Source organism: Micropterus salmoides, unplaced genomic scaffold (assembly GCF_014851395.1).
Source record: "Micropterus salmoides isolate LMB-PRFRI ecotype aquatic unplaced genomic scaffold, ASM1485139v1 Ms_hic_scaffold_17, whole genome shotgun sequence".
Lineage (NCBI taxonomy): Eukaryota > Metazoa > Chordata > Actinopteri > Centrarchiformes > Centrarchidae > Micropterus > Micropterus salmoides.
In genome coordinates, this window is record NW_024040817.1 from 31040531 (window position 1) to 31065933 (window position 25403).

The window sequence follows — 25403 nt, forward strand, 5'->3', positions numbered from 1 at the left end:
TTGCCAGGTTTCAAATATTTTATTAACATAGTAATCGCAACTCAGAGGTCCACTTACTAAAACTAGTGAGCAGACCTTTAACCTGTGAATACTTTGCCACAAATACTGATTCCCAAAGTCAACAATGATTGTTTGTTATGCTTATTATATTTTAAGATCTCCACTTCACTTGGTCTTTACAGGTTATAATTTTATTTCACAAAAACTTAAAGATTTTCTTTCTCACAAATGCATTTTTACTCACAACAAAAAACTGGGCACAAGAAACGAACAATAGAAAGAATGGCAGTTTGACATGGTGATCCTCATCCACTTGCAGCCACTTCAAAAGGGTAGTGCTGGGGGAAATCATGGACGACCTTCAGGGCTTCATTATACAGCTCTAAATCTGTGAGACGGATAGACAGAACATACTGCGAGTCAGCACATACAAATGCTGCCGTATTCATCTGTATGTAAAGGATAATAAAGAAGACGTACCAAAAGGAATGCCCTTGTCCTCTCGTAGCATGTTGTATGTGGTGGCCATTATTGCCCCCTTGTTGGACACCATACCAATGACCTCCACAACGCCGCTCAGCTCTTCTTCAAGCTGGAGGAAAATATCACAACGGGATTTTAATACGACTTCCTTGTTGATTGAAAACAGGTCCAGCCTTTTTTGATGAAATAACTGAGCCACTGTTTTCACTGAAGTCTTAATGAAATGAGACTGAAGAGAAATGGCACACACTTTAAGCATTCCATTCACAATGTACAGTGAATGTTCTGAGACGTATTTGACGATGTTGGAAACCAGCGGTGGACAGTAAGTACATTTACTCAAGTACTGTACACATTTGAGGTACATCAAGCCACTTTCTACTTCTACTCCACCACAACATCTCAGAGGGAGATGTTGTATATTTTACTTCACTGCATTTATCTGACAGCTTTAGCTACTGGTTACTTCACAAAGATTTTTACACACAAAACACTATGATGTGTTAATAAAATATGTTTTGTATAAATAAAGTGCCCAACAGTTCATACAAGTATAGCTGACACAATTATTAGATCGACACTGAAATTAACTGGCAACGACTTTGATAGTTTAAGACATGAAGATTTGCTGCTTTTCCTTTTAATTATTTTAAATTATTTGTAATATTTCTGAGCTTTGTACTGTTAGTTCGACAAAGCAAGCACTGTGAAGGGGTCACTTTGGCCTCTGGGTAGTTGTGATGGTATTTCTCACCATTTTCAGAATTTCAAAAATCCATTAAAAGAAAGAAATCAGCAGATTAATCCATAATGAGAAAAAATCATTAGCTGCTCTCTGATACAAAAGTATTAAAAATGAGCTCCACTTCTACCACAGTGAGTACTTTTAATTTTCCTGACTATATACTTACATACTTTTTACTTTATTAACATTTTCAAAGCAGGACTTTTAACTTGTAACAGAATATTACTTTTACTCAAGGAAAGAATCTGAGTACTTCCACCACTGAGATACACACATACCTGGCTGTTTCTAATGAATGCCATTGTTTGCCCACTGTTTTTTAAATTCTTTCCATCATGTCAACAACCCCTGACAAACAGAACCATACTAACAGTAGGCCCACTTTTTACTTTTGAGACGTAAGTATATTTAAAAGCCAGTGTCGTGGCGAAAACTGATTGCCGTCTGCTGGAGCTGTATTGCCCAGTCTCTTCAATCACTTTCTAGCAAGTGAAAAAGCCTACTGCATTTTTTGGGTTGTATTGGCCATTTAAAGGTATTTTAAAAGGTAAAAGCACAAGCTGAGCTGTAATCTGTCAAATATAACTCTTCTGAATGAAATCAACTAATTTCAGGGCAGAAATAACCTTTCAGTCATTTTCTGGCAAGTGAAATACTGCATGTCATGAGTTGTACTGGCCATTTAAAGGTATTATAACAGGTAAAAAGGACTGGGTTGTTTGGTAGGCCTACACAGCCAGTAAAATAATACAGAGTCAGAAGGATAATTGCAAAATTGTCTTCATTTTATATCTACGTTGGCAGTAAGTCATGTTAATTAGGCTACAGCCCGTTTTCCAAATATAAACAAAGACATTACACATACCAAACATCACTTTTCAACAGACGATCATTTTTCGGCACAAAACCTATAACGTTACTTTTGTACTTCGACTAAATTGAAGGCTTTAATAATGAATGAATGAATGAAATATTTAGCAAGGGTATCTGTACTTTTACTCAAGTACAGGATTTGTGTACTTCATCCACCAACAGTTGGAAACACCCAACAGAAGAGTGTTGTTAACTGACCTTCTGGGTCAATCAAAGCCCACAGATTTAACAGTTAGGCCAATGCTGCCCACACTATGGGCCAGACAGGACAGGGTCTGTCACATCAGGGCTGTTGTCTCTAACGATTCTACTGAACGTGGATAAGGATAAACGGCTACACCCCGTTAATTCAATGACAGCTTCAGGAAGACTAACGTTACTCACAGGCTCGTTTAGTTCAACTGTTGCAATCTTTCCTTCTCCATCCGAGACGGTGAACGACTTTCCTGTTGGATGTACCTGGCAGAACAGAAAAGAAGAGTTAGGCATATTTCTAACTGTTAACATAACATTTCCCTCAACCTAGCTTCAAACAGCACTGACCTTTTCAACACGCCCTACGAAGCAGACCGGTCTGCTTATGTGCTGCGACAGCAAAGAGCAGTTTATTCTCGGTTTGGGAACGTCCAGTATGGTCGCCATCTCAAAAGATCTGCTGTTTTGGCGCGACTGGACCCGGGAGAGAGAAATATCACGCGGGAAATGTCTTATGTATTTGTTTCACATGGAAGCTCGCGGGGGCGGAGCGTCTACGTTTACGTTGAAAAACCGCGGGGCTTATAATTATTGTAAACACAGGCAATAAAATCGAACGCACCCAACCTTTCTACGCCATCTCCGTTGTGCTCTAACATTTTATCCGCCGGAAACATCTATGAATAGTTACGCTACATGCTGAGGACAGCATCATTTGCAACAGAACTGTAGGTGGCGTCTGTTGTTTCTACACGAGCGCGGACGTTATTAAAACCAGTGACGTCACGATATCTCAACACAACAACAGGGCGCATCGCGCGGAGGAAGCGGAGGAAGGATAAGGGCAACCTGCGCGACACAGCAGACAGAAGGCGAATTAGGGTATATCCTGTTATTTACGTTGCTTTCTAGGTCTAACTAACTTTTAGCGGAGCCGCATTGAGCTAAAACATATGGTACCAAACTAATTGGAATTAAAACACTAGGGAATCATGATCTGACATCTGAACTGTGTTCTGAACTTCGACAGTAGACAGAACGACAGTAACGTTAAGTCTGTCATTGTCACTTTCTATTGGCACGTGCTTTGTGTTGACTGTTAAAAGACGCCTCTGGAGCCAGAATCATAGAGTCGACGTTTTATAGTTTCATATAAAACTAAAAATAGCGATAAATAGCGATACGTTATGCACAGCCGTGACATTGAGTTGAACTTAGAGGATTTAGAGAATGGATACTGTCAACATCATTTATTTAGTGAATTCAGTACTATGTTTGTTCTTCTTAAACCTTAGTTCCCTAGTACATGTATCGGCTAAATGCTAAAATCTGAGAACCGGAATTTAGCAGCCGAATGATACATTTTTCTTTTCGCGAAAAAAAGCTCCTTTCCACTTTGGCGGCTTTGTGCACAAACAGTTGAACTTCGAGTGTAACTTATCTTATCTTAACCTCAAAGTGTTACTATAACTTGATCAAATAAGTACTGGCAGCGGGCATAACCCAGGTACAGTTGGTCTAACCTGTTCTTTCTTCTGTTGACAGACGCTAATCATGTTCAGTTTCTTTGGACTCCGTAAAGACTCAAAGAAGTCAACACCCGAGAAGGAAGTAGATGGAGGCTTTGTTATCATTGGTGAGAAACATAACCTCATATAAAATTAAACTGACATTTTGGCGTTTGGAAATTCGTGGGTTTTCCATACATTTAAAGCACCAACTAGCAGTGGACTGCCACCAGCCGGTGGACCCACCTGTGCTCACATCTCTTTGTGTAATAGTAAACAAGCATTTTTCAAAGTTTAGTAAGTTGAATGGTTAGTTTAAAGAGTGGCCCCTAACGATCTGGACATTTCTGTAGATGTAATATATTAGACCTACTATTGCTGCTACTAAGTAAGCCATTGTTAAAGTGATAGGATTTTGAATGAAGTTTGGTGTGATGTTCCCCTCACCTCAAAGATCCCCAATGGTGCAAAACTAATGAACTCTAATTAATTATAAATAAGTCTCTTAATGAATACAATCATTTCTAACCCAGTAACTTTGAAAAGTTGATGCTAGCTGGGTTTCAGTTAATAAAAGTCAGAATATTAAAGGTGAGAAGCTTCAGAAATATGTACAGATTAAAATTCAGATGGACATCTAACACGTGCTGTTACAGTACTATTCTATCAGTCACAGTGTTTTGAAGTTACTGAGACAGTGAGCTTTACAGGTGGGTTTTGAAGGAAATAATACAAAAGGAAATATTAGTACAGGAAGTTTAGTCTGCTTCACTGCTGTGCTCCTTGTCTCATGATCATCCTGGGCTGTGACCAAATCTGCAGTGTCAAACATTTCACAATTTCCTGTGTGAGTGTGATTTTTGTTTTGCAAAAATTTTAAACAATTTCTTCTTGAGCATGAAAATTCTTTCTTCTTTGAGATTTTCCCATACACAGCCACCTGTTCTCACATGACCAAAATTCCATACTTAGGTCACTTTTAAGTGAACCCTGACCGTCTGATTCCAGCTTCTTAAATGGAAATATTGCGATGCAGTATTATTTGCTGTTTATCCTTGTGGCTTTAATTGGCAGAGCTGGTGGAGCTGATGGACAGGAGCTGCATGTTAAGTGTCAGGGACAGGCTCTCTTTTTCAGATTGAGGCAGCCAGCTGAGCTCACAGATGTTCACTGTGAGCTCCCTGCTTACCATTTAATCAAGTCCGCTTATCAAAGATTACCTTATAATTAGCAAAGTGTGGGTGAATAGCGTATATCAACTCTTAGCATGTCATTAGTGACGAGGCATCCCAAAAACGGCTCCCTCAAATGTCATCACCAGGGGCTTCGTTAGAGTTGGAGGAGACTTTTAGAGTGTCCCTAAATAGAAAGTTTTCACTTTCACTTTTGTAGCCTCTGAGAGATTTCAGAGAACAGAACAGATGTCCAAAGCTGTGCAGACAGTCTCACGCAGGACTGAAAAACAGGTGGACAGCTGTTCACTGTGTCAGGCAGGACACAGCAAGAAATTTCCATCGGACGATGTCCACAATGAAACATCGGGATGGACGATGTCATCGGGTGCGCGGGCGTTCTCCGGTGTTGTCTGGTGTTCTCGCACAGACTTAAGTCAGTCTGCCGTTTTTTTTTTACTATTAACTTACATTACAAGTCACGATGGATATTTTAAGCACAGACCAGGTAAAGCAACAGTGAACACACAGGTTGCGTCTTTAATAAGCCGACCTGCGGCTCACCTGCTGTCGTGACAACGGATCGCGGGTGGAAGTATATACGGAAAAAAGACGAGTTCTCAGTCTTTTTGGCGACTTTATGAAACATACTGCTGATAGAGGAAATGGAGCAGAATTGGCCAGATGGTGGCGTTTAAGTTCCTGTTAACAGGACAGGATTTTCTGCTGTTTTAACTTGAAGGACAGGTTCAGATTTTTTCAAGTCTTGTCTTAAATCTTGATGGGAAAGGCTCAAACACAATCTTTAGTTTCTTGTAGACGGGTGCGTCGATGGAAATATCCGAGAGAGGCGGTGCAAGCGGGGGAGTTTACCTGAGGTGTAGGTGTGTGTGGAGAAGAGAATTCCGAGGCAGGTGCAAAGCAATAATAAGGATGTTCGTGGTCATTAAAACCTGCTTTCACTGCTTTTTTGGTAAAAGTATTTTTACACTGTGTTTGTACTCACAATCGGGGTCAACAGTAATCAGGTTCCTATTCCTACAAAAGTCAATGAAAGAGGGGAGCGTCCCGTCTCAGGTTGCTGTTTTGTAGGGACAAACATGCCATTCATTCACCAGCTGGATGAGCTTCAGTGCAAACCTTTGGACTCTCTGTTGCCAAATTGAATGAATGACACCAGGAAACCTTTGTTTTGCATGAGGAAAGAACATTCCAAACTTGCATCCTGTTTTGTGACATTATTAACAGTGATGCTATAAGAAGATCTTTTCATTGCTGGTATTGTTGTCTGCGTTGTCAAGAATGTTACTCAGGTTTCGATTGAGCCTCACAGGCAGCACAGTGCGTCCAGCAGCTGCTTGTTTGACCCTGTGCTCTGGGGTCAATCTGTTTTGGGAAAAATGACCATAATTGGCCAGATGGTGGCGTTGTTTACGTGTCTGTTAACAGACACGATTTTCACCTATAAGAGGAGCAGTGTTGGTGTGGGATTTTCTGCTGTTTTTAACTCTAAGGATAGGTTGAGATTTTTTCAAGTCTTGTCTTAAATCTTGATGGGAAAGGCTCAAACACAATCTTTAGTTTCTTAACATATATATCTTGGAAATATCCAAGAGAACCTGCGCTCTCAGTCCTTTTGCTTGCATTAAATAATGGACAGCAACTATATACAAACATGTAATTATATTAAAACAAACTACATGAAAGTGGTCTTGAGGCCCTTCTTTTTACAAAATCAAGACAACACAGTTAATCCCCCTAAAGAGATCATTCTTGGCTGGGCAGGTGTTGTTATGTAATATAATTACTTATGTTTTGATAATGACTTCTATCTTTAGACATCTGGCACCAGCATGGGTTTCATTTGTGCCCTGAATCTATACATTTCTTTTTCCTCTTGTTTCCAATCCAGACAAGAATAGCTACTTTGTTAAAATATTGAAATGGCACTGTTATAATGACATTTTCTGTACCAGGATAATATTGATGAATTATTTTCTTACACTGTTGAACAGCGAGGGGTCTTTTTAAAGCCAGAAGAATCTGTCACTCTACTGAAGATTTTCTGGAAAAGCTAGTGAGATTAAGTCAACATTTGTTTAACAGGGATATTGGATACCTTGGATGGACCAAGTGTACGACACAGCACTCTAAAAACCTTGTGATCCGGATCTTTTATACACCTGCAATAAAAACAAGCTGTTGTATACATGACTCCCAACTCACACTTGATTAAATCTGTTTTACAGGCACATCCTACAGTCAGATCCAGAGTTTAGTTAAACTAAACCAAAATCAAAATGGTCACAAATGTGTATTACATGATCTACAAATGAAAAATACCACATAAATACCAAGCCATTTGAACACACGTGAAATTGTTTTACAAAAGCGCACATCCTCACTAAAAGTGAACGGATGGCCAAAAGCCAAAAATGGCATATGCGAAAAAATATTCAGACTTATAAAACAATGCGTACGCACACTTCCAAGTAATGTTCCTTTTATAAATCACAATGATCTTTGGTGAAGCTGAAGCATGTTGTTTGGTGGGTAAAAAAACGCACGTTGGCGCTTTGGTGCACCGGAGGAAAGGGGGCACCGGAGCTCCACCCCTTTATAACCGATCTGCAGGAAGGGGCATCCCTCTTGAGTCGTGACGTCGCTGGCTGGAGGGGGACACACGCGTAAGAGGGGATGACCCAGGTACTAATTTAGATTCCGCCGTTTGAAAAGAGAGTAAACCAAATGCATTCCACAAACAGTCCGTTCACTGAACGAGGCTGCCGATAGTTTAAAAGAAAGACTTGTTGTAGACTAAATAACATAAGCTTAAAAATTTACTTAATAAAATAGTGTTTTTAATTTTCCATAACATGTTTTTACAAGTAGCGCATCACATCCGCACGCTGGCGCACAGCTTTTGGCTCGATAAGGAAACAAACGTGAGAATAGGCTATATGAAACCATGCACTGGTATTTGCATCAATTTAATGTAGCCTCATTTGTCGTCCTGTTCACCTTATTTATGAGAATAAATTGCACTGCATGCAAGTATTAATTAATATGATTCCTGATTAAACTGTCCAACATATTTGAGGCGTTCTTTGCAGAAACAGATATCTGTTTGTGTTTATTATCCTAAATCTGGATCTTTTTGTGTGCGCTGCAAATGATCTTAAATTATGTTAGGAAAATCAACCAAAAGGTGTTTGTTTATTCAGAAAGGCTTTAAGCCTGTAATACTCAGAGGTAATATTTCAATTTATTTTACACAATAGTAGGCCTCTTCATTTCAAACCGTTTCATCCTTCTGCCATGTGAGTCGCCGTTTCTCATTCTCGTCTTTATGTGCGTACGCAAGGTTCAGAGTTTCTTTACAGGACGCACATTCTCCTGTCAAGTTTGTTTTTTATAGATCACAACCTTTGCTTGGGAAGTGGAGTACGCACGTTTCAAGCCCTGTTTTGTACGTACGTATGTTTAGAAATGAGACCCAAGATCAATTTCGCTTTCGAAAAGCTTCCTGTGTGTACAAATGTCTAAAAATATTTGTTCTTTTGTATTTCCTTACAGATTGTTATATGTGTGTGCACTGGTCACTTGATACCCATGCATCAGGTTACATTTGCGTGTGGGGTTTTGAGACTCCAGCTCCACACAGATCCACAAACGCATGCTGCGTTTAAGTACTGGTGGAAAACTAGGACATCTGGGCTTTCTGTGAATTTGTGTAATTTCAAATTGGGCCAGACATTATTCTAAATAGAATAGCTCATCACCCCTCAATTACCAACTATAGACTCTGTACAGTGGCCTATAAATGTAAATATATGGATTAAATAAGCTACTGCTAGGTAGCTTATTAACCATATATGCAACCTTAAAAACCATGAACGCCTCCGGAGCAGAGTGTTTCAGGGCCTGGGTCTGGTTGAATCCCTGAGGAAAGCGCTCCTCGTCCGTTGGGGAAGCTGCTCTGGAGACACATGGGGCTGAGATCGGAGACATCTGTGTGATTGAATTAATTCTGTAGACAAAGTCAGTTTGGCCCTGAAGAGGAAGAGCAGAACAACAGCATTTACCTTCTCTCTTCCCATCAGTGCCTCTACTCACTCAGTGTTTCAGCCACTTGACGAAGGAGTTCAAATTAATTTGCTCAGTGACAGCCGCCTGCTGACCCCAGCAAAACCTTAGAATAGGTAGGACATGGACCAAGAATAACTGGCAGACTAGCAGATTTTATAACTGTGTTGAGGCATAAATGTCAGCTCAGAATACTTAATACAGTGAAAGAGTGTTTCCTAATGCTTTTTAATCAATTCATGTGAAAACCTCTTGTACATAACAAATAATCCCCCTCATTGACCTGGTTTGTGCAGAAGAAAAATAATTACTGTAAATCAAGTCTCGGCACAAAATCTCTGTTGCTGTGTTGTGTTACAGTAATGGTAGTGGGTCTATGAGGCTGAAAGGCTTACTATAAAGAAAACACATTTTAAGATGCATTCAGGTTTAGTCATCACAGAAGGTTCAACAATTGATTCTGTGGGAATGTCTGCACATTTCAGCTTGAACCAAACAAGTCAGCCTCATGATGCTGCCACAGTAACAGTCAGGGGATCACCAAAAGTTCTCAGAGTACATCAGCTGTGAATGCCTGAACTGAATTTTGTACCAGTCCATTTAGTAGAGGTGAAGATATTTCAGTGGATAAGTGAAAATAGCGTGCTGGTGGCACTAGATGACAAGTCAGAGAATTAGAATTGACCGTATGTGGATTAGAAATATGAAATCCACTGCAGTCCAAAGTGGTGGACCAAGTGACATTGCCGTCCTTGTAGCTAACCAGTCATTTAGTGTGGCTGCTGGTTGTCAGGTGAAAGCTGGAATTACAAACTGTAGACTTTAAGGTACTGGATAGACTGGCTGGCATTAATGTTCTCAATTAAAAGATAAATTGTTTGGTCTATAGTTTGTCAGAAAAATACCCATCACAGTAAAGGAAAAGGCCAGTAAAGGCCGGCAATTTGAACACACCACCAGTTGTCACTCCAAGATGTTCAGTTCCACAAATAATCACATCAAAGTAGTTACAGGTTAAAATTCTGTTAACCGACTAAGTTCAGCTCTAATAACATCCAAGTCTGCATATTTTTGTTATATATTTATTTATTTATTTATACTGTATTTTGGAGATTTTAAGGGTCACACTAGGGCTGCAGCTGATTTTTAAAAAACACAATTTCCAAGAGCCCAAGATGACCCATTCAAAGCAGCAAAGCCTCATATTTGAGAAGCTGGAATGAACAAAGTGTTTTTAATGAATCAGTTAAAAAGTAGGCTAATCAAAATAGTTGTCGGTGAACTGACATGGAGCCAATTTACTTCAAATCACACTCTGTTTATGTCATGCCTCCCTGTTTCCTGAGCTTAGCATAATGATTTCCATTTTAAAGCTTTACTCTTTGCTAGCAGCAGCTGCTATCCAGGCATTTCAGTACAGTGTTGAAAACAATGATGAAGGGCTGGTAACTGAAGAGCTGATCTTGAACTTTGTTTTAATGATCTCATTTTGATTAGTGAGACACTTTAATACATAGCTTGAGTAAATTGTCAATAAACTTGTGTCTGCCACATTTGTTGTGCAGGAGAGACGGTTGACGATCAGAGGAGGAGGATGCAGAACCTGAACGTCGCACAGCTGTCTACAAACGTCGTAGTGCAGCCATCAAAGGTGAGCTGGTAGAGGTTTACAGTTCATGATAGAAAGTTCCCCCTGTGGCATTGTAATCAGCATCAGTAATCACCTATTTAGCATTCAGCGCTTCTTTGTTCGGGCCTTGTTGTTTGAAGTTTTAAAGCCAAAGTCAGCAGCTACTCGAGTCCGAGTCTCATACCCATGTCCCCATTTCTGCCTTGGCCACACTGGATGGCCATCTACTCAACTGACGTCCTCTGCGTAAGCGGAAGTAACGTACGAAACAACAAGATGAAGCCACAACAACAGGCCAAATGCATTAAAAAAACACACCAAACACGCTGTCTGAGAAATAAACCCAGTCTGTATTGTTTTGTTGTTGTCCGCATGCCAAGGTCTTTGCAAACTTCTAGGCATGGGACGTGCGTTGTTGCCTCCCACCGGTTAAAAACAACAATGCGGTTGGTCTTTGCAAACAGAAATGATGTCCGTGTTTATTTTGCACATAGAGCAGGGAAGTGAAATCTGGTGGTGTTCACTCGAGATGCATTCTAATGCCAGGTGTGAACTGAAGTACTTAGAGCTGTCCACTTGTGATCACATCAACCAAGACGCATGTTAATCAGTCAGCAATTCAGCTCTTGGACCAGTCGCTATGAGCATCCCAGCTGGCCTTGTCCTGTGTGGCTCATACTACAATGTCCACTGCTGTGATGTTGACAGGTGCTGAGCTAACTTGCCAAAATGTGTCATTACACATTTCACCAGGCTGGCTTTAGGACTGAGCTGAGGCAGAAGCCTCCAAAATGCTCTGCTGGCCTTCTGGTTGTTCTTAATTTAAGAGTCTTAATACATGGCTTCATTGCTTATTTTCTTAATAAGGAACAACTGTCAAAAAGGAATTTTCTGACTGTGTTTGTGTGTGTGTGTGTGTGTGTGTGTGTGTGTGTGTGTGTGTGTGTGTGTGTGTACACATTTGGTCCATATGGCATCCTGGAGCTGCCACATGTCACACAGTAAGTGAGTGGCTCATCCCTCCAGTTTTAATCACGTGGTGCAACAGGAAAGAACTGAGACGCAGCAACATTATACCCTCACTCCAAAGCCTACATGTGCAACACACACTGTTCAAAATGTCCAGATGTAGATTCAGACCAACCAAAACCTGTTAACCTAAGCTAAGCTACAGCCTGTGCATTCTAACACTCATCTATCTCATAGTGCTGTACAGTTTGACAACCAGTACGTCCTCAAACAAATGAACAAATATGTTGTTTGTAATTGCTTTCCAAAACATTTTCAAAACTGTACAGTGTAAGTTCTTTGGAAGAAGCTAGTTCGGTATTCTCTGTATGGATTTCATGGCAGAGGCTGTGAAGAGACTAAGAGAAGACGTCAGAGGAAGTGAGGGAGTGAAAAAGAGAATGTGACGAGCAAGCAACCGGACAAGAGTAAATATCAGCCAGGGAGCGGGCAACATAACCTGGGTGAAATAAAAGGCTGAATGACAGACGCCGAGCTGGCATTCTTTCTATGTACACAGTTGGACTAGTAAGGAATATTGCTATGTCTTGTGTTTGGCTGTTAGCAAAGTTGGCAACTTGCTAGTTTTTGTAGTAATCTAATCTCAACAGTCCACAGCTGTCCTTATTTACGACAGCGGTGATCACACCACATTTTACATAATGTTGCCTTACACATGATAAATGATTCCCAGTCTCTTCCTCACAGTGAGGAAAACAGTTTAATCATTTTCGAATCGGATCAGTACTCGGCATTGGCCGATACCCAAAGCCTGGTATCCGTATCGGGACTTGAAAAAGTGGTATTGACACATCCCATGTCTAATTCATGCTGGTTCCTGACGGATAAGTCATAATTTGCATGGCTGCTAGATATCTTTGTGTTTTAAATGTAAGTAGTCTTTTCTTATGCATTGGGGTCAATGACGTGACGCCTACATTTTGTGTCCAACTGGATTTTTTTCTCACAAAAAAAAAGGTTGAAAGCATAAAAGCATACCATATGAACGCGGGACGTCTCCCATATATGTACTCACCTTTAACTTTAAAAAACATTAGCTTTTTGATAATTGAAGTGTCAAAATGTCATGCCGTCCGGCCATGACTGCTGTTTTGAAAACTTCTTTGAAATTACTTTAAATCTATTCAAAATTGTGTTTTGCCCTATTTGGCATGAATTCCAAAGTGTTTTGTCGTCCCTTACAAAATCGCAAAGCATCTGTATTTATATTTCCATAATAATACACAAACAAACTTTGTCTGATGATGTCCATTTTATGAAATATCATGTGGGGCGACCATCAACAAACGACCACTTTTATGTTGAAATCCATTCAAAGACAGGAAGTTGAATAATATTTCTCATGGACCCATTGAAACAGCAAGTAGGTTTTTAACTCTTTCTCAAATCTGGAAAAATTTAAAATTGTAACAGCTGGTATGTAGTTGCCACTTTTGGATATCATGTGGTATGACCTCAGAAAAACAATTAATATAAAGTTATTTCTACCAATATTTGTTTTGATTATAAATTTCATCAAGTCCTTTTGTAGGAAGCTAGCTTGTTTTGTTTAGGTGGCCTATCCTCTGCATGTAACTTTTGATTGAATTAGAAAATATCATGTGGTACGACTGCTGAAAAGTGGTTTCCATGATTGGCAATTTAGTTTTTGTCCTTTAATATTCAATTTATGACTTTTACATATACAGTACTTTTATTGTAGTATAATTTGGAATAGATTTTTCTGCAATTTGACACACTTTTTCTTACATTTCAGAAACAACGGATTATTTTTAGTTTTTGTACAATATCATGAGAAAAATGCCTCAAAAATATTTAGAACTTGTAATTTCACTTTGGTAACAATGCAATATTAGTAATATTTAATTAATTACCAGATGCTACTCCCAAGTAAAGAAACACTGCTCGCCATGGACAGCATGTTAATTTTGACCCTGCAGCAAGAGCGGAGTCGCTAAAAGAAGCAAAAATTGTTGCGTCTTTAGGAAAATCTAAAATGAAAACTAAATGAAGCAACATGTTGCTCTTGTGTGTGTTTCCATTTCTTCGGAGGAAATGCATTTTTTTGTGAACATGTTGGTGTAGGAGCCCGTCCTCACTTGATTTATTGTGTTGCTTTACGACCCATCTTTATGTTTTTAACGACAGGAGAACCACGTTCGATTCCTCTGCGAAATCAAGTAAATTTAGAGTTCTTTTCAGTTTCAAGCCAACTTTAGCCCAAACAAAATGTAGCAAAACATTTATTTCAACGGAAATGGTGTGCCTTGAACATCCTGTTGCGTACGCCCGCCACTGGACTTCACTGTCTTTTAAATGTGGCTGCTGATTGGGTAACACCTCTGACACACCCAATAAATGAGAAAAACATACTTGCAGTTAATGAAATTAGATTAAATATATTGTCATGTCATTTAGAGCGACTGCTTATCATGTGGTGCGACCAATAATAACAATAACTGTATTAAATTAAAAATAAAATATCTCATTCCTGTGACTGAAATATTAATTACTGATACAGTATTTTTAAGTGAATGGTATTTTTTAAACATTTCTATCAGTTTTATGCAATTTACAGAGAAAATTAATCAATTAACTACATTTAAGAAGGGGATTGTGACATTATAGAGCAAAAATATTTAAATCATTATTTACAAAAACCCCAAAGAAAAGCAAATACATTGTATCTAAAACCTTTTATATTACTGAGAACTTGTAAAAACTGTTAAGCATGTTACGGAAATTAATTTATTTTTAAAATAAATTATGGTCGCACCACATGACTGCTGTATACATCTGACCTATAGTATATTCATATTTAGATTACTGTCTATACTACATATATCTGAACTGTATTGCACTATTTGTACTTAGAGTATACCTTCATATATACAGTATATATACCTGCTTATCCTATAGTATTGATTTCACACTGTCAGCACTGCTCAGTTGTACAGAGTGATGTGAATCTATTTTTGGGTGAGAATACAGACACCAGCTGCAGAGAGCACACTAACCAGAGACCAACCAAAGTTTCAAGTTTTACGCCATAGAAACCCTGTTTTGCTCATCTCATGCACGCACACAAAGGCATGCATGCCAGGCAGGTGATGCGATACAAAGTCCTCACAATGGTGTCACGCTATTTCACTGATCAACGGGTGACCTTAACACGCCAGGAAAAACAGCAGTGCACCAGCCAAGGCGGCAAAGAAGAAATTAATGAATATGGATATAAACAATGCTGTATTTAAAATAATAAAAAAATTGGCTTTGCAAATGTTTATGAGGAAGGAAATTCACTCAACACTTTAGTTAGAGCTCAAGGATACACACAATGAGTTTGTAAATGCGACAGGGCGGCTGATCTAATCTAATGTTTAACATTTTGACCTGCAGCAAAATGAATGCTGGTAGAAACTGCTGATTAAGGTAGTTTAGGAAATATTAAAAAACTTTTTATGAAGCTTGCTGCATTAAGCCTTGTGACTGGTGGGGCCTGATGTGTGCTGCAGGCACCCAGTGACGCCACACACCATAATTCCGGTGTGTTGTTCTGCACTTTATTGTTTTACCTTCACTTATGTTCCGCCTGTTTGTGCTCTGTGAGCCTGTTACAAAATACCAGCATGTTCAGTGTGAGGGTTTAAGGGTTTGAAGCTTTTCTTCCTCATACATGATTTAAAATACATAGTAACATTTCTTTGGGTTTTTTAACTGTTTGGTTAGATTAAGCAAAACATTTGAAGAAGTCACCTTTCTGTCATTTTATAGACAAAAAATGAATCAAGTAATCTAGAAAATAATTGCCAGATTAATTTATGGTGAAAATAGTATTTCAGAGACTAAAATGTTGCACTTCAGTGCCACTGGAGGTCAAAAGCTCCTCAAGGTGGTTTTGACTGGTATTGTAATGGGTTGATTTGACTGTTACGTCAGCAAAGTGTCTTTACATTTACTGAAGTGTGAATTTTACAATTGGCTTTTGAAAGGAAGGTTTTTCAGATTATTTTACCTACACTTTACATTTTATTTTTATTCACTTATTCTCATAAAGATATGCAGGAAAATATGAACTTAATTCTTGCTGTTAACGTAGGGGCCCTATGGCGGCTATGGCACAGGAGATAGAGCGGGTTGCCTGTTAATCGGAACTGGTCGGAAGGTTGGCGGTTCAATCCCCGGCTCCTCCAGGCTGCATGTCGAAGTGTCCTTGGGCAAATTGCCTATTTTGGTGGCTGTTCCACCAGTGTGTGAATGTTAGTTTCTCTTTGAGCACTTAGGCTCAGTGTATGAATGTGTGTGAATGGTGAATGCAGGTGAGCGCTTTGAGTGGTTGAAAAGACTAGAAAGGCGCTATACAGAGCATTTATTTACTACCAGCAGGTAGTAAGGATTTTTGTTTTGTGCTTTGATTCATATAAACTCAAGATCACAACAGAAAACAGGACCCGGGACCCTGTTGCTCCACCCTCCCTGTGCACCAGTCTGTGCCTCTTAATTGCAGAGGACTAACTATTTCCTGTAACATCTCGTCTGCAATTAGTCTCACATTTGCCTTTATTACATGCTGAAGCCCAAAACAAAGTCTCAAATCTGCCACTCTGGAGCATTTTCATATCCAGGTAGACTCTGAAAGCAGGGCACGCTGTAGGAAATGGCTGCCGTCACCATTGTTTAAAAAAAAGAAAAAAAAGAAAAGAAAAGAAAGGTAAAGGCAAGAGCACTTTTAGTGAAATTCCTGTGTAAACCTTGCCCATATTACATTAAACTAGTGTCCTCAGTGTCAATAAAAAGCAACATATAGAAGAACATTTCTTTGTCAAGGGTCAAGTGAGAACACAGCTCTGTGTATTCCCTCCAACCCATTGTTTTAATTTTGCTCTTATTGAGGTATTCTTGCACATTCACCCATCACTTTTACAGTATCACCCTAAAGTCATTGCTACATGTTGTACGTCTATGTTTAGCACAGCTTTAGAAGCACAGCTCTCAATTATAATGGTGTGAACAATACTTTCCTTGGGATGTCACAGAGGTGAAGGCTTGTGTCTGCACTGTCCATATCCAAATTGTAATAAGTAGTAGTGAAAGAGTAACTGCACAAGTCATAGGAACACGACTCTCCTTGGAATGCAGTGATCCAACTTTTCTGTCTCAATACAATTCTGTTATCCCAATTAGGTTTGGTCAGTAAACCAGGGTATTTAGAAATCCAGACGGTGTGACTTTCAAAACTGTCAGAAATCCAGACGCACCTCTTTCTATTAAACTGGTACAGAGACGCTGTATTGAGGTGATGTACTGTAGCGTACGCCCTCAATGTAGACATGCAACCCCGTATGAAACTGCCTGACAATCACCCCCTTCACCTTTCTAGCAGTTGGTACAGAGCTGCACCTAACAATTGTCTTTTAATCAATTAATCTAATGAGTTATTTATTGATTAATAAAAAAAAATCTAGAAATCTTGATTCATTTATCACATTACATCTACATATATTTATACAAATATTTTATTCAGTCATCATCCTGAAGAAGAGACACATTTAGTCATATGTCCTAGTCATTGCTGTGTTATGATCCATCCATCCATCCATCCAACCATCCATCCCTCCATCGTCAACCGCTTCTGCACAGAAGCCAATCCAGTCCCAGCTGACATCGGGCGAAAGGCGGGGTACACCCTGGACAGGTCGCCAGTCCATCCTGTGTTATGATATAAATAATAATTAGAATCGACCCCTATTTGTCAGATGTTGCATCAGAACGACACTTGGTGTAACATTACATTACCATGACAGGAGCAGTGCAGAAATGACTTTTAACATGTTGGTGATAGAAAATCTATTTCAAGAGACTACTACTAACAGAAACTTGTTCCTCATGTTGATTGTACTAATATATTTGTGTGGGTACAAAAAGGAAACAGGATTTGCAGTGCTGTCTTGCTGCCGTATTGACAAAGTGCACTGGGATAAGCCGTCTCCAATGTACAGGGCACCTCTGTCTTAAATACTCCCAAACTATAGATATTCATAGTGAGGTTTTTTTTTAGCTGTAGCTTGTTCTTCGGGGGAATCTATGCTTTGACCATGCGCAGTACTTCATTGCAATGCGACGCACGTTATGCAAATTGACGTATTTCTGTAATCAATCAGCCTTAAGGGAGTAAAGAACACATAGGAGCTTTAAGTCACAACAATAGACCGACACATTCTGCTTGAACTAATACCACACAAACAATTATATGTTTTCATGTTTTTATTGAATACACTGAGTAAATAGTCACAGTGTAGGGTGGAAAAAGTATGGGAACCCCTAGGCTAATGACTTCTCCAAAAGCTAATTAGACTCAGGAGTCAGCCAACATGGAGTCCAATCAATGAGGCGAGATTGGAAGTGTTGATTAGAGCAGTCCTGCCCTATAAAAAACACACACCAATTTTAATTTTGCTATTCCCATGAAGCTTTGCTTGATGTGAACCATGCCTTGACCAAAAAGCTCTCACAAGACCGAAGATTAAGAATTGGTGACTTGGATGAATCTGGAAAGGGTTACAGAAGTATCTCTAAAAGTCTTGATGATCAGTCCACAGTAAGACAAACGGTCTATAAATTAGAAAAAGTTAAGCACTGTTGCTACTCTCCCCAGGAGTGGCCGTCCTGCAAAGATGACTGCACGAGCACAGAGCAGAATGCTCAATGAGGTTAAGAAGAATCCTAGAGTGTCACAGAAATCTCTGGAACATGCTAACATCTCTGTTGACGACTGTACAATACATAAAACTAAACAAGAATGGAGTTCATGGGAAGACACCATGGTGGAAGCCACTGCTGTCCAAAAAAACACTGCTGCAAGTCTGAATTTGCAAAAGAGCACCTGGATGTTCTACAACACTACAGGCAAAATATTCTGTGGATAGATGAAACTAAAGTTGAGTTGTTTGGAAGGAACAAAAACCCTATGTATGGAGGAGAAAGGCCCACCAACATCAAAACCTCATCCCGACAGTAAGATATGGTGGAGGGGGCATCATGACTTGGGGCTGCTTTGCTGCCTCAGGGCCAGGAAGGGTTGCTATCATCGACAGAAATATTTATTTCAAAGTTTATCAAGACAAATCAAGAGAATGAAAGGCCATCCGTCTGCCAGTTGAAACTCAACAGGAGATGGGTGATACATCAACGACAACGACCCAAAGCACAGAAGTAAATCAACAACAAAAGAATGGCTTCAGCAGAAGAACCGACTAATTTAACAGTTTTGGATTTTATTGTTTTTTTATGTTCAAACTGAAAATTGTATTCACTATAATTCCATAAAATTGAATCTAATAGTATGAAATCAAATAGAACTCATATTGCTTTCAACTTGTGAGTATTATTTCAGTTTCGGGTTCCAAATTCAGTTTTGACATTCAGTTTAAACTCTGAGGCACTCATCCAGAGGCACTCTAGACTAGAATTGAAGAGCTCCAATTCAATCCAACTCTCTTCAAAGGACTTCTTCGGACCGCAAGGCTTTCTGGGTATGTAGGCTATGAGGTTAGCTGTGTAGTCTCTTGTGGGCCGCCACAAATAAATCAGTGTTAGAAACACACATACAGTTTAATGCCCATCAACTTAAAAGGCTCAGTAGAGGAATAAACAACATTTCACATGCAGTCTGTAACCATGAAAAGCACTTCCATGTGCATCATTACAGCTACATTGAATTACAGAATGGTCACTGTAATTCACCAACATGCTTTCAGGTCTTGACAGAATTAAAGCTTTGTTTTTGTCAAACTGCTTTAATTGTGAACCTTTCCTGGAAACCTTGCATAGTCATAACTAAATCAAACAAAACTAAATGTCGAAAGCTCTATAACCACCCCTAGGTGCTGCCCATCTCATTATACCCCAAACTGTTGGACCAAACAAACTACATACTGATGATTTTGCTGTTCTCAGAGCATTATTACTAAGTAAACATGTGAAGATAGCCGGTCAAGGAACAACCAAATTAAAGAGGGTTTTTTCTTTTGGGACTATGACTATGTTCAATAAATGTCATGGCACTATTATAATATGCAACATGTTGTGTATGAATGGTAATCAAGCCACAAAATCAACTGGGTGTACTGACAACTGATGGTATGATAGTAAATCCCATGTAGTGACCAGAATGGAAAGTGTTCATCCTCCAATCAGTTACAGTTTTAATGGAACCTTGTGGTAGGGTTAAGCAACTATGGGTTAAGTGTCTTGCTCAGGGACACAATGGTGGATGGGTCACAGTGGGGAGTTGAACCCAGGTCTCTCACACCAAAGGCATGTGTCTTATCCATTGCGCCATCACCACCCTACCATGTTGCACTATATAGTTTAAACCTTGACCTGTGTGTTTGACTGGACTATTTCCTGTTCAAGTTCACACGTTGTCTTAACTGGAGAAATGACAAAATAATGTCAGTAATGATTACCTTAAAACTTCAATTAATAGCCGAGTCCCCAAATAGCCACCTAGCCTGTTTACTGGCCTGGTGTGGGAACACATTTTGACAAATAAACACAGGTCTCGATTAGAGGTCCTGTTTTTATATAGCTTCCATGGATGTATAAAACCTCTTAAACCCAACTGGGTCGCCCGCTTAAGCTGCTTCTAAACTGCTTAGATCGTTAATCCAAATATTAATGTTTAAACGTATGATCAATATGTCAGTATGCACATGCTACACATCGTTAGATCAGTTAGATTCTCCACAATTCAATCGTTCAATTAATGAAACAACGAGCCCAGAAGTCTAATTCTTATAGATTTACCGGTGTAACCTGCATGGTACAAGAGATGGGGGAAAAATAAGTGCCGACTCCTGTTACGTTTGAATCGCTCCTTAAGTTCGAATGTGTCCGTTCCTTGATGATTAAATTCCTAAAGGGTCCACCGATCAAAAGAGTCAAAACATCTTTTTATAAAAATAATTCCAAGTTGTGAAACCTGTTATGTGAAGTCCACCACTCTCTGTCTGCTAACCTCTGCCACACTGCTCTCATCCTGCACCCTGTTGTTGCTTTCATTACATTGCTGCCTTCAAAATAAAAGTGCATAAGCCGTCTGTCGGAGCTAGATGAATTGAATGATGTGTATTTGATATTATTGGATAATTTTTATACAAGTAATATTCTGTTTGAAATAAATAAACTGTGTGTCTAAACGTAATATTTCAACAACACTGACATTAAATCTGTGTCTCCTTTTCCTCATAGTCATCCTGTACAGTTCCAGCTCAACCCACCTACACAATGCACCCTACAGCTTTACCTACCGCAGCGCCAATAGCAGGGACCTCAGCAGTGGAAGCTGCTTCGACTCTCCCGGATCTCCTCGGGGACATCCCTTTCACTTTGGCTCCTCATGTCCTGGCCATGCAGACAGGGTTTCCCCTGATTCCTGATGTGCTGCTCTCCCGGGACATAAACTACAACCTGTCTAGCTTTCAGTATGACTTCACTTTAGAGAACTCTGTGCTTCATAATGCCTAGTCTGCCTAGTCTGTTTAAATTTTAATATCAGGACTGTCATCAGGAGTTCACACTGTGGGAAACTTGGTTTATTGTTGGTCATGTGAGAGCTTCCAGCAAATGCGATTCTGTAGAATTATGAACAAGTAAAAGCTCCCACACAATAAGTCGTAGTGTTAAAACTGTAAAGGGTTGAATTTCTGTTATTAGTTTCTTCTCTGTTTACTACTTTCAATGTAGATGCATTGAAACTAAATGAATGTAGCCAAAGCATTGCAACAGCAGTCAAGGATAAATATAGCTAAAGGTCGAGTTTGGGTCTCAAATTTGGCAGTACCAGTCAGGTGCTAAAGACCTGGAAATGAGTCAGGTTCAGGTCTCAGTTTTAGGTGTACTGACTGCGTGTGCTTCTTGCCCCATCAGACTGTAAAGGCCAATTTATACTTTTATAAAGCCGACAGTGGAGGCATACTAGGTCTGTTAGGACTTGACTTAGAAACCGGTGGGTTGCTGGATCGAGTCCAGCACGACCAATGCCGAAGAATGCAGAGAACAAATATCCCCTTCCAAAAGAATTTCCCCTCGGGGATCAACAAAGTATTTCTGATTCTCATTCCGAGCCAACCAATCAGAGTCCTTGCGGTCTGCGTCATCACAACGTGTAGTTACGTTTTGGGGGGAGATGCTTGTTAGGCTGCAGCGTACCTGGTGTAGATTCAGCACAGAAGTATAAATTGGCCTTAAAGCCTCTATTTTGCCACATCTCAGCAACTAGTCTTATATACAGTCATTTAATGACAGATTCAAATGGTAGCCAAAACTACAGATAAAAGACCTGGGTTGTACTGAATTAGAACAATTCTTTAAGGGAAGGTTGATATTGTAACCTTCACTTTCATTGCATCGTCCTTATCTGTTGTTTGTGACAGCGTGCCATTTCAAATGGTATAAAAGAGACTTTTTTTCAGGTCATTTGAGGGTGTGGCACCCACATGATGAAGCAATAACTTCAATCGAAGTCGTTAATGCAGAAACGGCTGGCCAAGAAGTTGCCTACCACTACATGGAGTTAAGCCCAAGTCTACAGTAGGATCATTGGATGGATAGTACTAATTCAAATGACTTTTGAGTCATCTATTTATGTACAAATTGCAACATGTGGAGATTGTTTATTTTTACCGACTCCAGCACTTAATGTAATAATTTAATATTAGGCAATTTATATATTTGACATTATATGTAGCAAAAACACTTCCTGCCACAGTTAATGCTTTGACTATTTTACAGCTGTTATTCCCTACCACTTGTCACCATGTTTGACTTTTGCTCCCTGAATGTAGCCTCCCTTTTGACCAGCATTATGTTTCTGCCAGCGTTAGTTACTGTGTTGTTTATTCTGGCTGCATTTTCCACTGACTTTGCTTTTCGTTGTTTATGGCACACCTTTTTTTTGTTATGATGCAGTCAAATGTACATGCCATTAATTATCACTTGGGTTGGTCTGCTGCGCTGACATACTGTAAATTACATTACATTTCTTCATTTAGCTGACGCTTTTATCCAAAGCGACTTACAATTGCTGTACATGTCAGAGGTCGCATGCCTCTGGAGCAACTAGGGGTTAAGTGTCTTGCTCAGGGACACATGGTGGATGGGTCACAGTAGGAAGTTGAACCCGGGTCTCTCACCCCAAAGGCATCTGTCTTATCCATTGCACAGTCACCACCCCAAAAATTCCCATTCATGGACAGCATAGACAAGGCGACTAGTACTAAGTAGTATCTCTGCTGAAATATGGCAGAATATGCTGGTGAGGACGAGTTAGCCTCAAAAATGCAGGACTACAGAAAGTGTAACAAGCCTGTCAATATTTAAATGTGTATTGAAACAAAATACTTTTCTTAGCCAAAGTCTAAGCCCAGGAGTCTATTTATGTACCGAAACTTGTACTTTTAGATATTTGTGGCCATAAAATCTTTCGCAAACGTTTTACGGACAAATACTTTTATCTAACGGCAGAGCAGACAAACACGCAGGTAGTGGGTTAGCAAGCTGTTACTGCTGCTGCAAAGCTGACCAGTGGAGATCAGCTGTCACAAACAGCAAAAAATGACAACAAATGGACAAGACAGTACTGGCCTATTGTTTGTGTGAAACAGCAAAGCTAACGTCACTCACCTGTTGACAGAAGCAGAGCGTCGGCCTTCAAATCTCGGAGGTTTCTCCAGCACTGAGACACCTCAACGATGTTAACACGGGTCTTCGCCCTTGCCTGGTCATATGACTTGTTTCAATGTGTACCTTCAGACCTTTTCCTCTTTGGCTGTTTCTTGGCCATATCACCTTCAGGACAGTGCCTAGAGTCCCATAATGAGTCCAGCATGTTCAAATGTACCAGTGTGTACAACTTTCTCGCTCCCATTGCTCCCTGCATGAGCACGCTGATTGGCTGAAACAATGTTGTGGGGAAGGCCCGCACCGTTTACAGAGCCAGGGCTGTTTAGGGAATCTAGAGCACACACAAAACGGAGTGCTAGTGTACCGTGAGGAAACACAGAATTTAACAATAAGTATCGTGATTGATTACTCTTCCCTTTAACAGCCAGGAGAGAGAGGGGTATGACATGCAACATGTTTTTACACAGGTTTTGTTAGAGCCACGACCTCTATTTGTTTATGTTGATTATTATTTGTACACTATCATTTAGTCGCTTCAACCTGCTGTGCCTTTAATATACCTCTTACTTTAATAAACCTTTCAAACTGTATTTTAGAAGCAAACCCTTCTATCGGTTAACTCCCACTAAAATCTTCCTCTTAAACCATCTTATTCCCTGAGTTAAGGTACATATATACTGTATGTTGATGCTGGTATGGTGTTCAGTTGGTTGAGACTGTGACTGCAACTCATTTTCCAAATAAAGTTGAAGAGCTTTTTCTAGGCTACATGTGAGGGAAATGTTTTGTCATTGTTAATGATCATATTAAATCATTTTGTTACATTATTAGGATTGGTAACTAGAAGTAACACAGCCAAGTTGGTAAGAATACATTTCCTAGGTTAACTTTATGTTAAAACAATATCTTTTGCATTGCTGCGGTGTGTTTTTGAGTCAGGTGACTTGGACTGAAGTCAGCCTCGTCATGAATCTCATGACTTTAGGTTTCTTTACCCTACGGCAAGACAATAGACATAGCAGGAATACCAAGCAAAGGCATTGGATCAGTTTTCCATTAAATGTTTATTTGAAAGCAAGTTGATTTTTAAAACCCTTCATTACTTTTGTAATTTTCTTAAATGTGGTAAGGGGTGCAGAGATTAGGACTTGGACTTGACCTGGGACGTGCCCTTTTTTTGTGACTTGATAGTCCTTATGTGAGATTTGTTCTTGCCTTGGGACTTTTATTTATTTTATTTTATAAGCCTTGACACCTGTTACTTACAAAACAATGTCTTTACATCTGCAATGTAGCCTCTCTTGTTTTTTTCTTTTAATCAGAATGAATAAGGAAGAGAAAATTATTTCCGGCAGCATTACAGGATCATGTTTGGATCTGTCAATTCTGACACACCACTGAATCACACAGTTTCACTTTGGTTCTTGGGAATGTTCACTGAAAATTGACAACCTAGATGACAGGCTGTGAAACTCCCAATTTTCCGCTGTTTATCTTTGTAAAAAAAAAAAGTGTGTGTGTGTACAATCAGAGGGAGCTTTATTGCCAAGTAGTGTTTTACACATCCAAGGAATTTGCTTTGGTGTTAAGGTGCTACACACAGACAGACAAACAGCTGACATAAATAGATGTAGAAATATGAAATAAACAAATGCAAGTTATATAAGAAGAACAGAAAAAGATAATACAACTGACAATATTTTTGAGTAAAGGTTCATAGAAAGTTGTGTTTATGCCCTACTATAAAACGAGACAAAAGGTCAGTCTTCTGTACACTTCATACCTTGTTCTATGCTAATTCACTGCACATCAAGGGTATACACAATATACAAATACCTAATGACCCCCATGCAGTGGTCATCAACCAATAGCAGACATTACTTACATTGGTTAACGGTAAAGCTTCCATACATCCAACGAACAACCCATGCGCATATCCAGGAAGTAGTCGTGGTGGTCCCACCCACCCTCGGGCCAACCTCTTCTGTCAGTAAAGA

The 25403-nt window shown here is 39.6% G+C and overlaps 2 protein-coding genes across 2 annotated transcripts; one reads left to right on the plus strand and one right to left on the minus strand.

Annotated features, from left to right (window-relative positions):
• Positions 1-4: 4 nt before the first annotated feature.
• rpa3 (replication protein A3) lies at positions 5-2878 on the minus strand. The gene is made up of 4 exons (XM_038724770.1): positions 2645-2878; positions 2486-2560; positions 481-592; positions 5-388 (listed from the first exon to the last, which is right to left on the minus strand). The coding sequence occupies exons 1-4, from the start codon at positions 2741-2743 to the stop codon at positions 306-308; spliced, it is 369 nt and encodes a 122-aa protein (XP_038580698.1). The 5' UTR covers positions 2744-2878; the 3' UTR covers positions 5-305.
• A 138-nt stretch (positions 2879-3016) lies between these two features.
• On the plus strand, positions 3017-24174 carry umad1 (UBAP1-MVB12-associated (UMA) domain containing 1). Its single transcript, XM_038724769.1, has 4 exons — positions 3017-3178; positions 3842-3932; positions 10628-10713; positions 20974-24174. The coding sequence occupies exons 2-4, from the start codon at positions 3851-3853 to the stop codon at positions 21247-21249; spliced, it is 444 nt and encodes a 147-aa protein (XP_038580697.1). The 5' UTR covers positions 3017-3178; positions 3842-3850; the 3' UTR covers positions 21250-24174.
• The last annotated feature ends 1229 nt before the right edge of the window (positions 24175-25403 follow it).

Coding starts and splice junctions, on each gene's coding strand:
- umad1 (XM_038724769.1), top strand. CDS start 3,851: ATGTTCAGTTTCTTTGGACTCCGTAAAGACTCAAAGAAGTCAACACCC. Junction 3,933..10,627: donor TGGAGGCTTTGTTATCATTG/GTGAGAAACATA, acceptor TTTGTTGTGCAG/GAGAGACGGTTGACGATCAG. Junction 10,714..20,973: donor TCGTAGTGCAGCCATCAAAG/GTGAGCTGGTAG, acceptor TTTTCCTCATAG/TCATCCTGTACAGTTCCAGC.
- rpa3 (XM_038724770.1), bottom strand. CDS start 2,743: ATGGCGACCATACTGGACGTTCCCAAACCGAGAATAAACTGCTCTTTG. Junction 2,561..2,644: donor TCGTAGGGCGTGTTGAAAAG/GTCAGTGCTGTT, acceptor CTGTTCTGCCAG/GTACATCCAACAGGAAAGTC. Junction 389..480: donor GGACAAGGGCATTCCTTTTG/GTACGTCTTCTT, acceptor TCCGTCTCACAG/ATTTAGAGCTGTATAATGAA.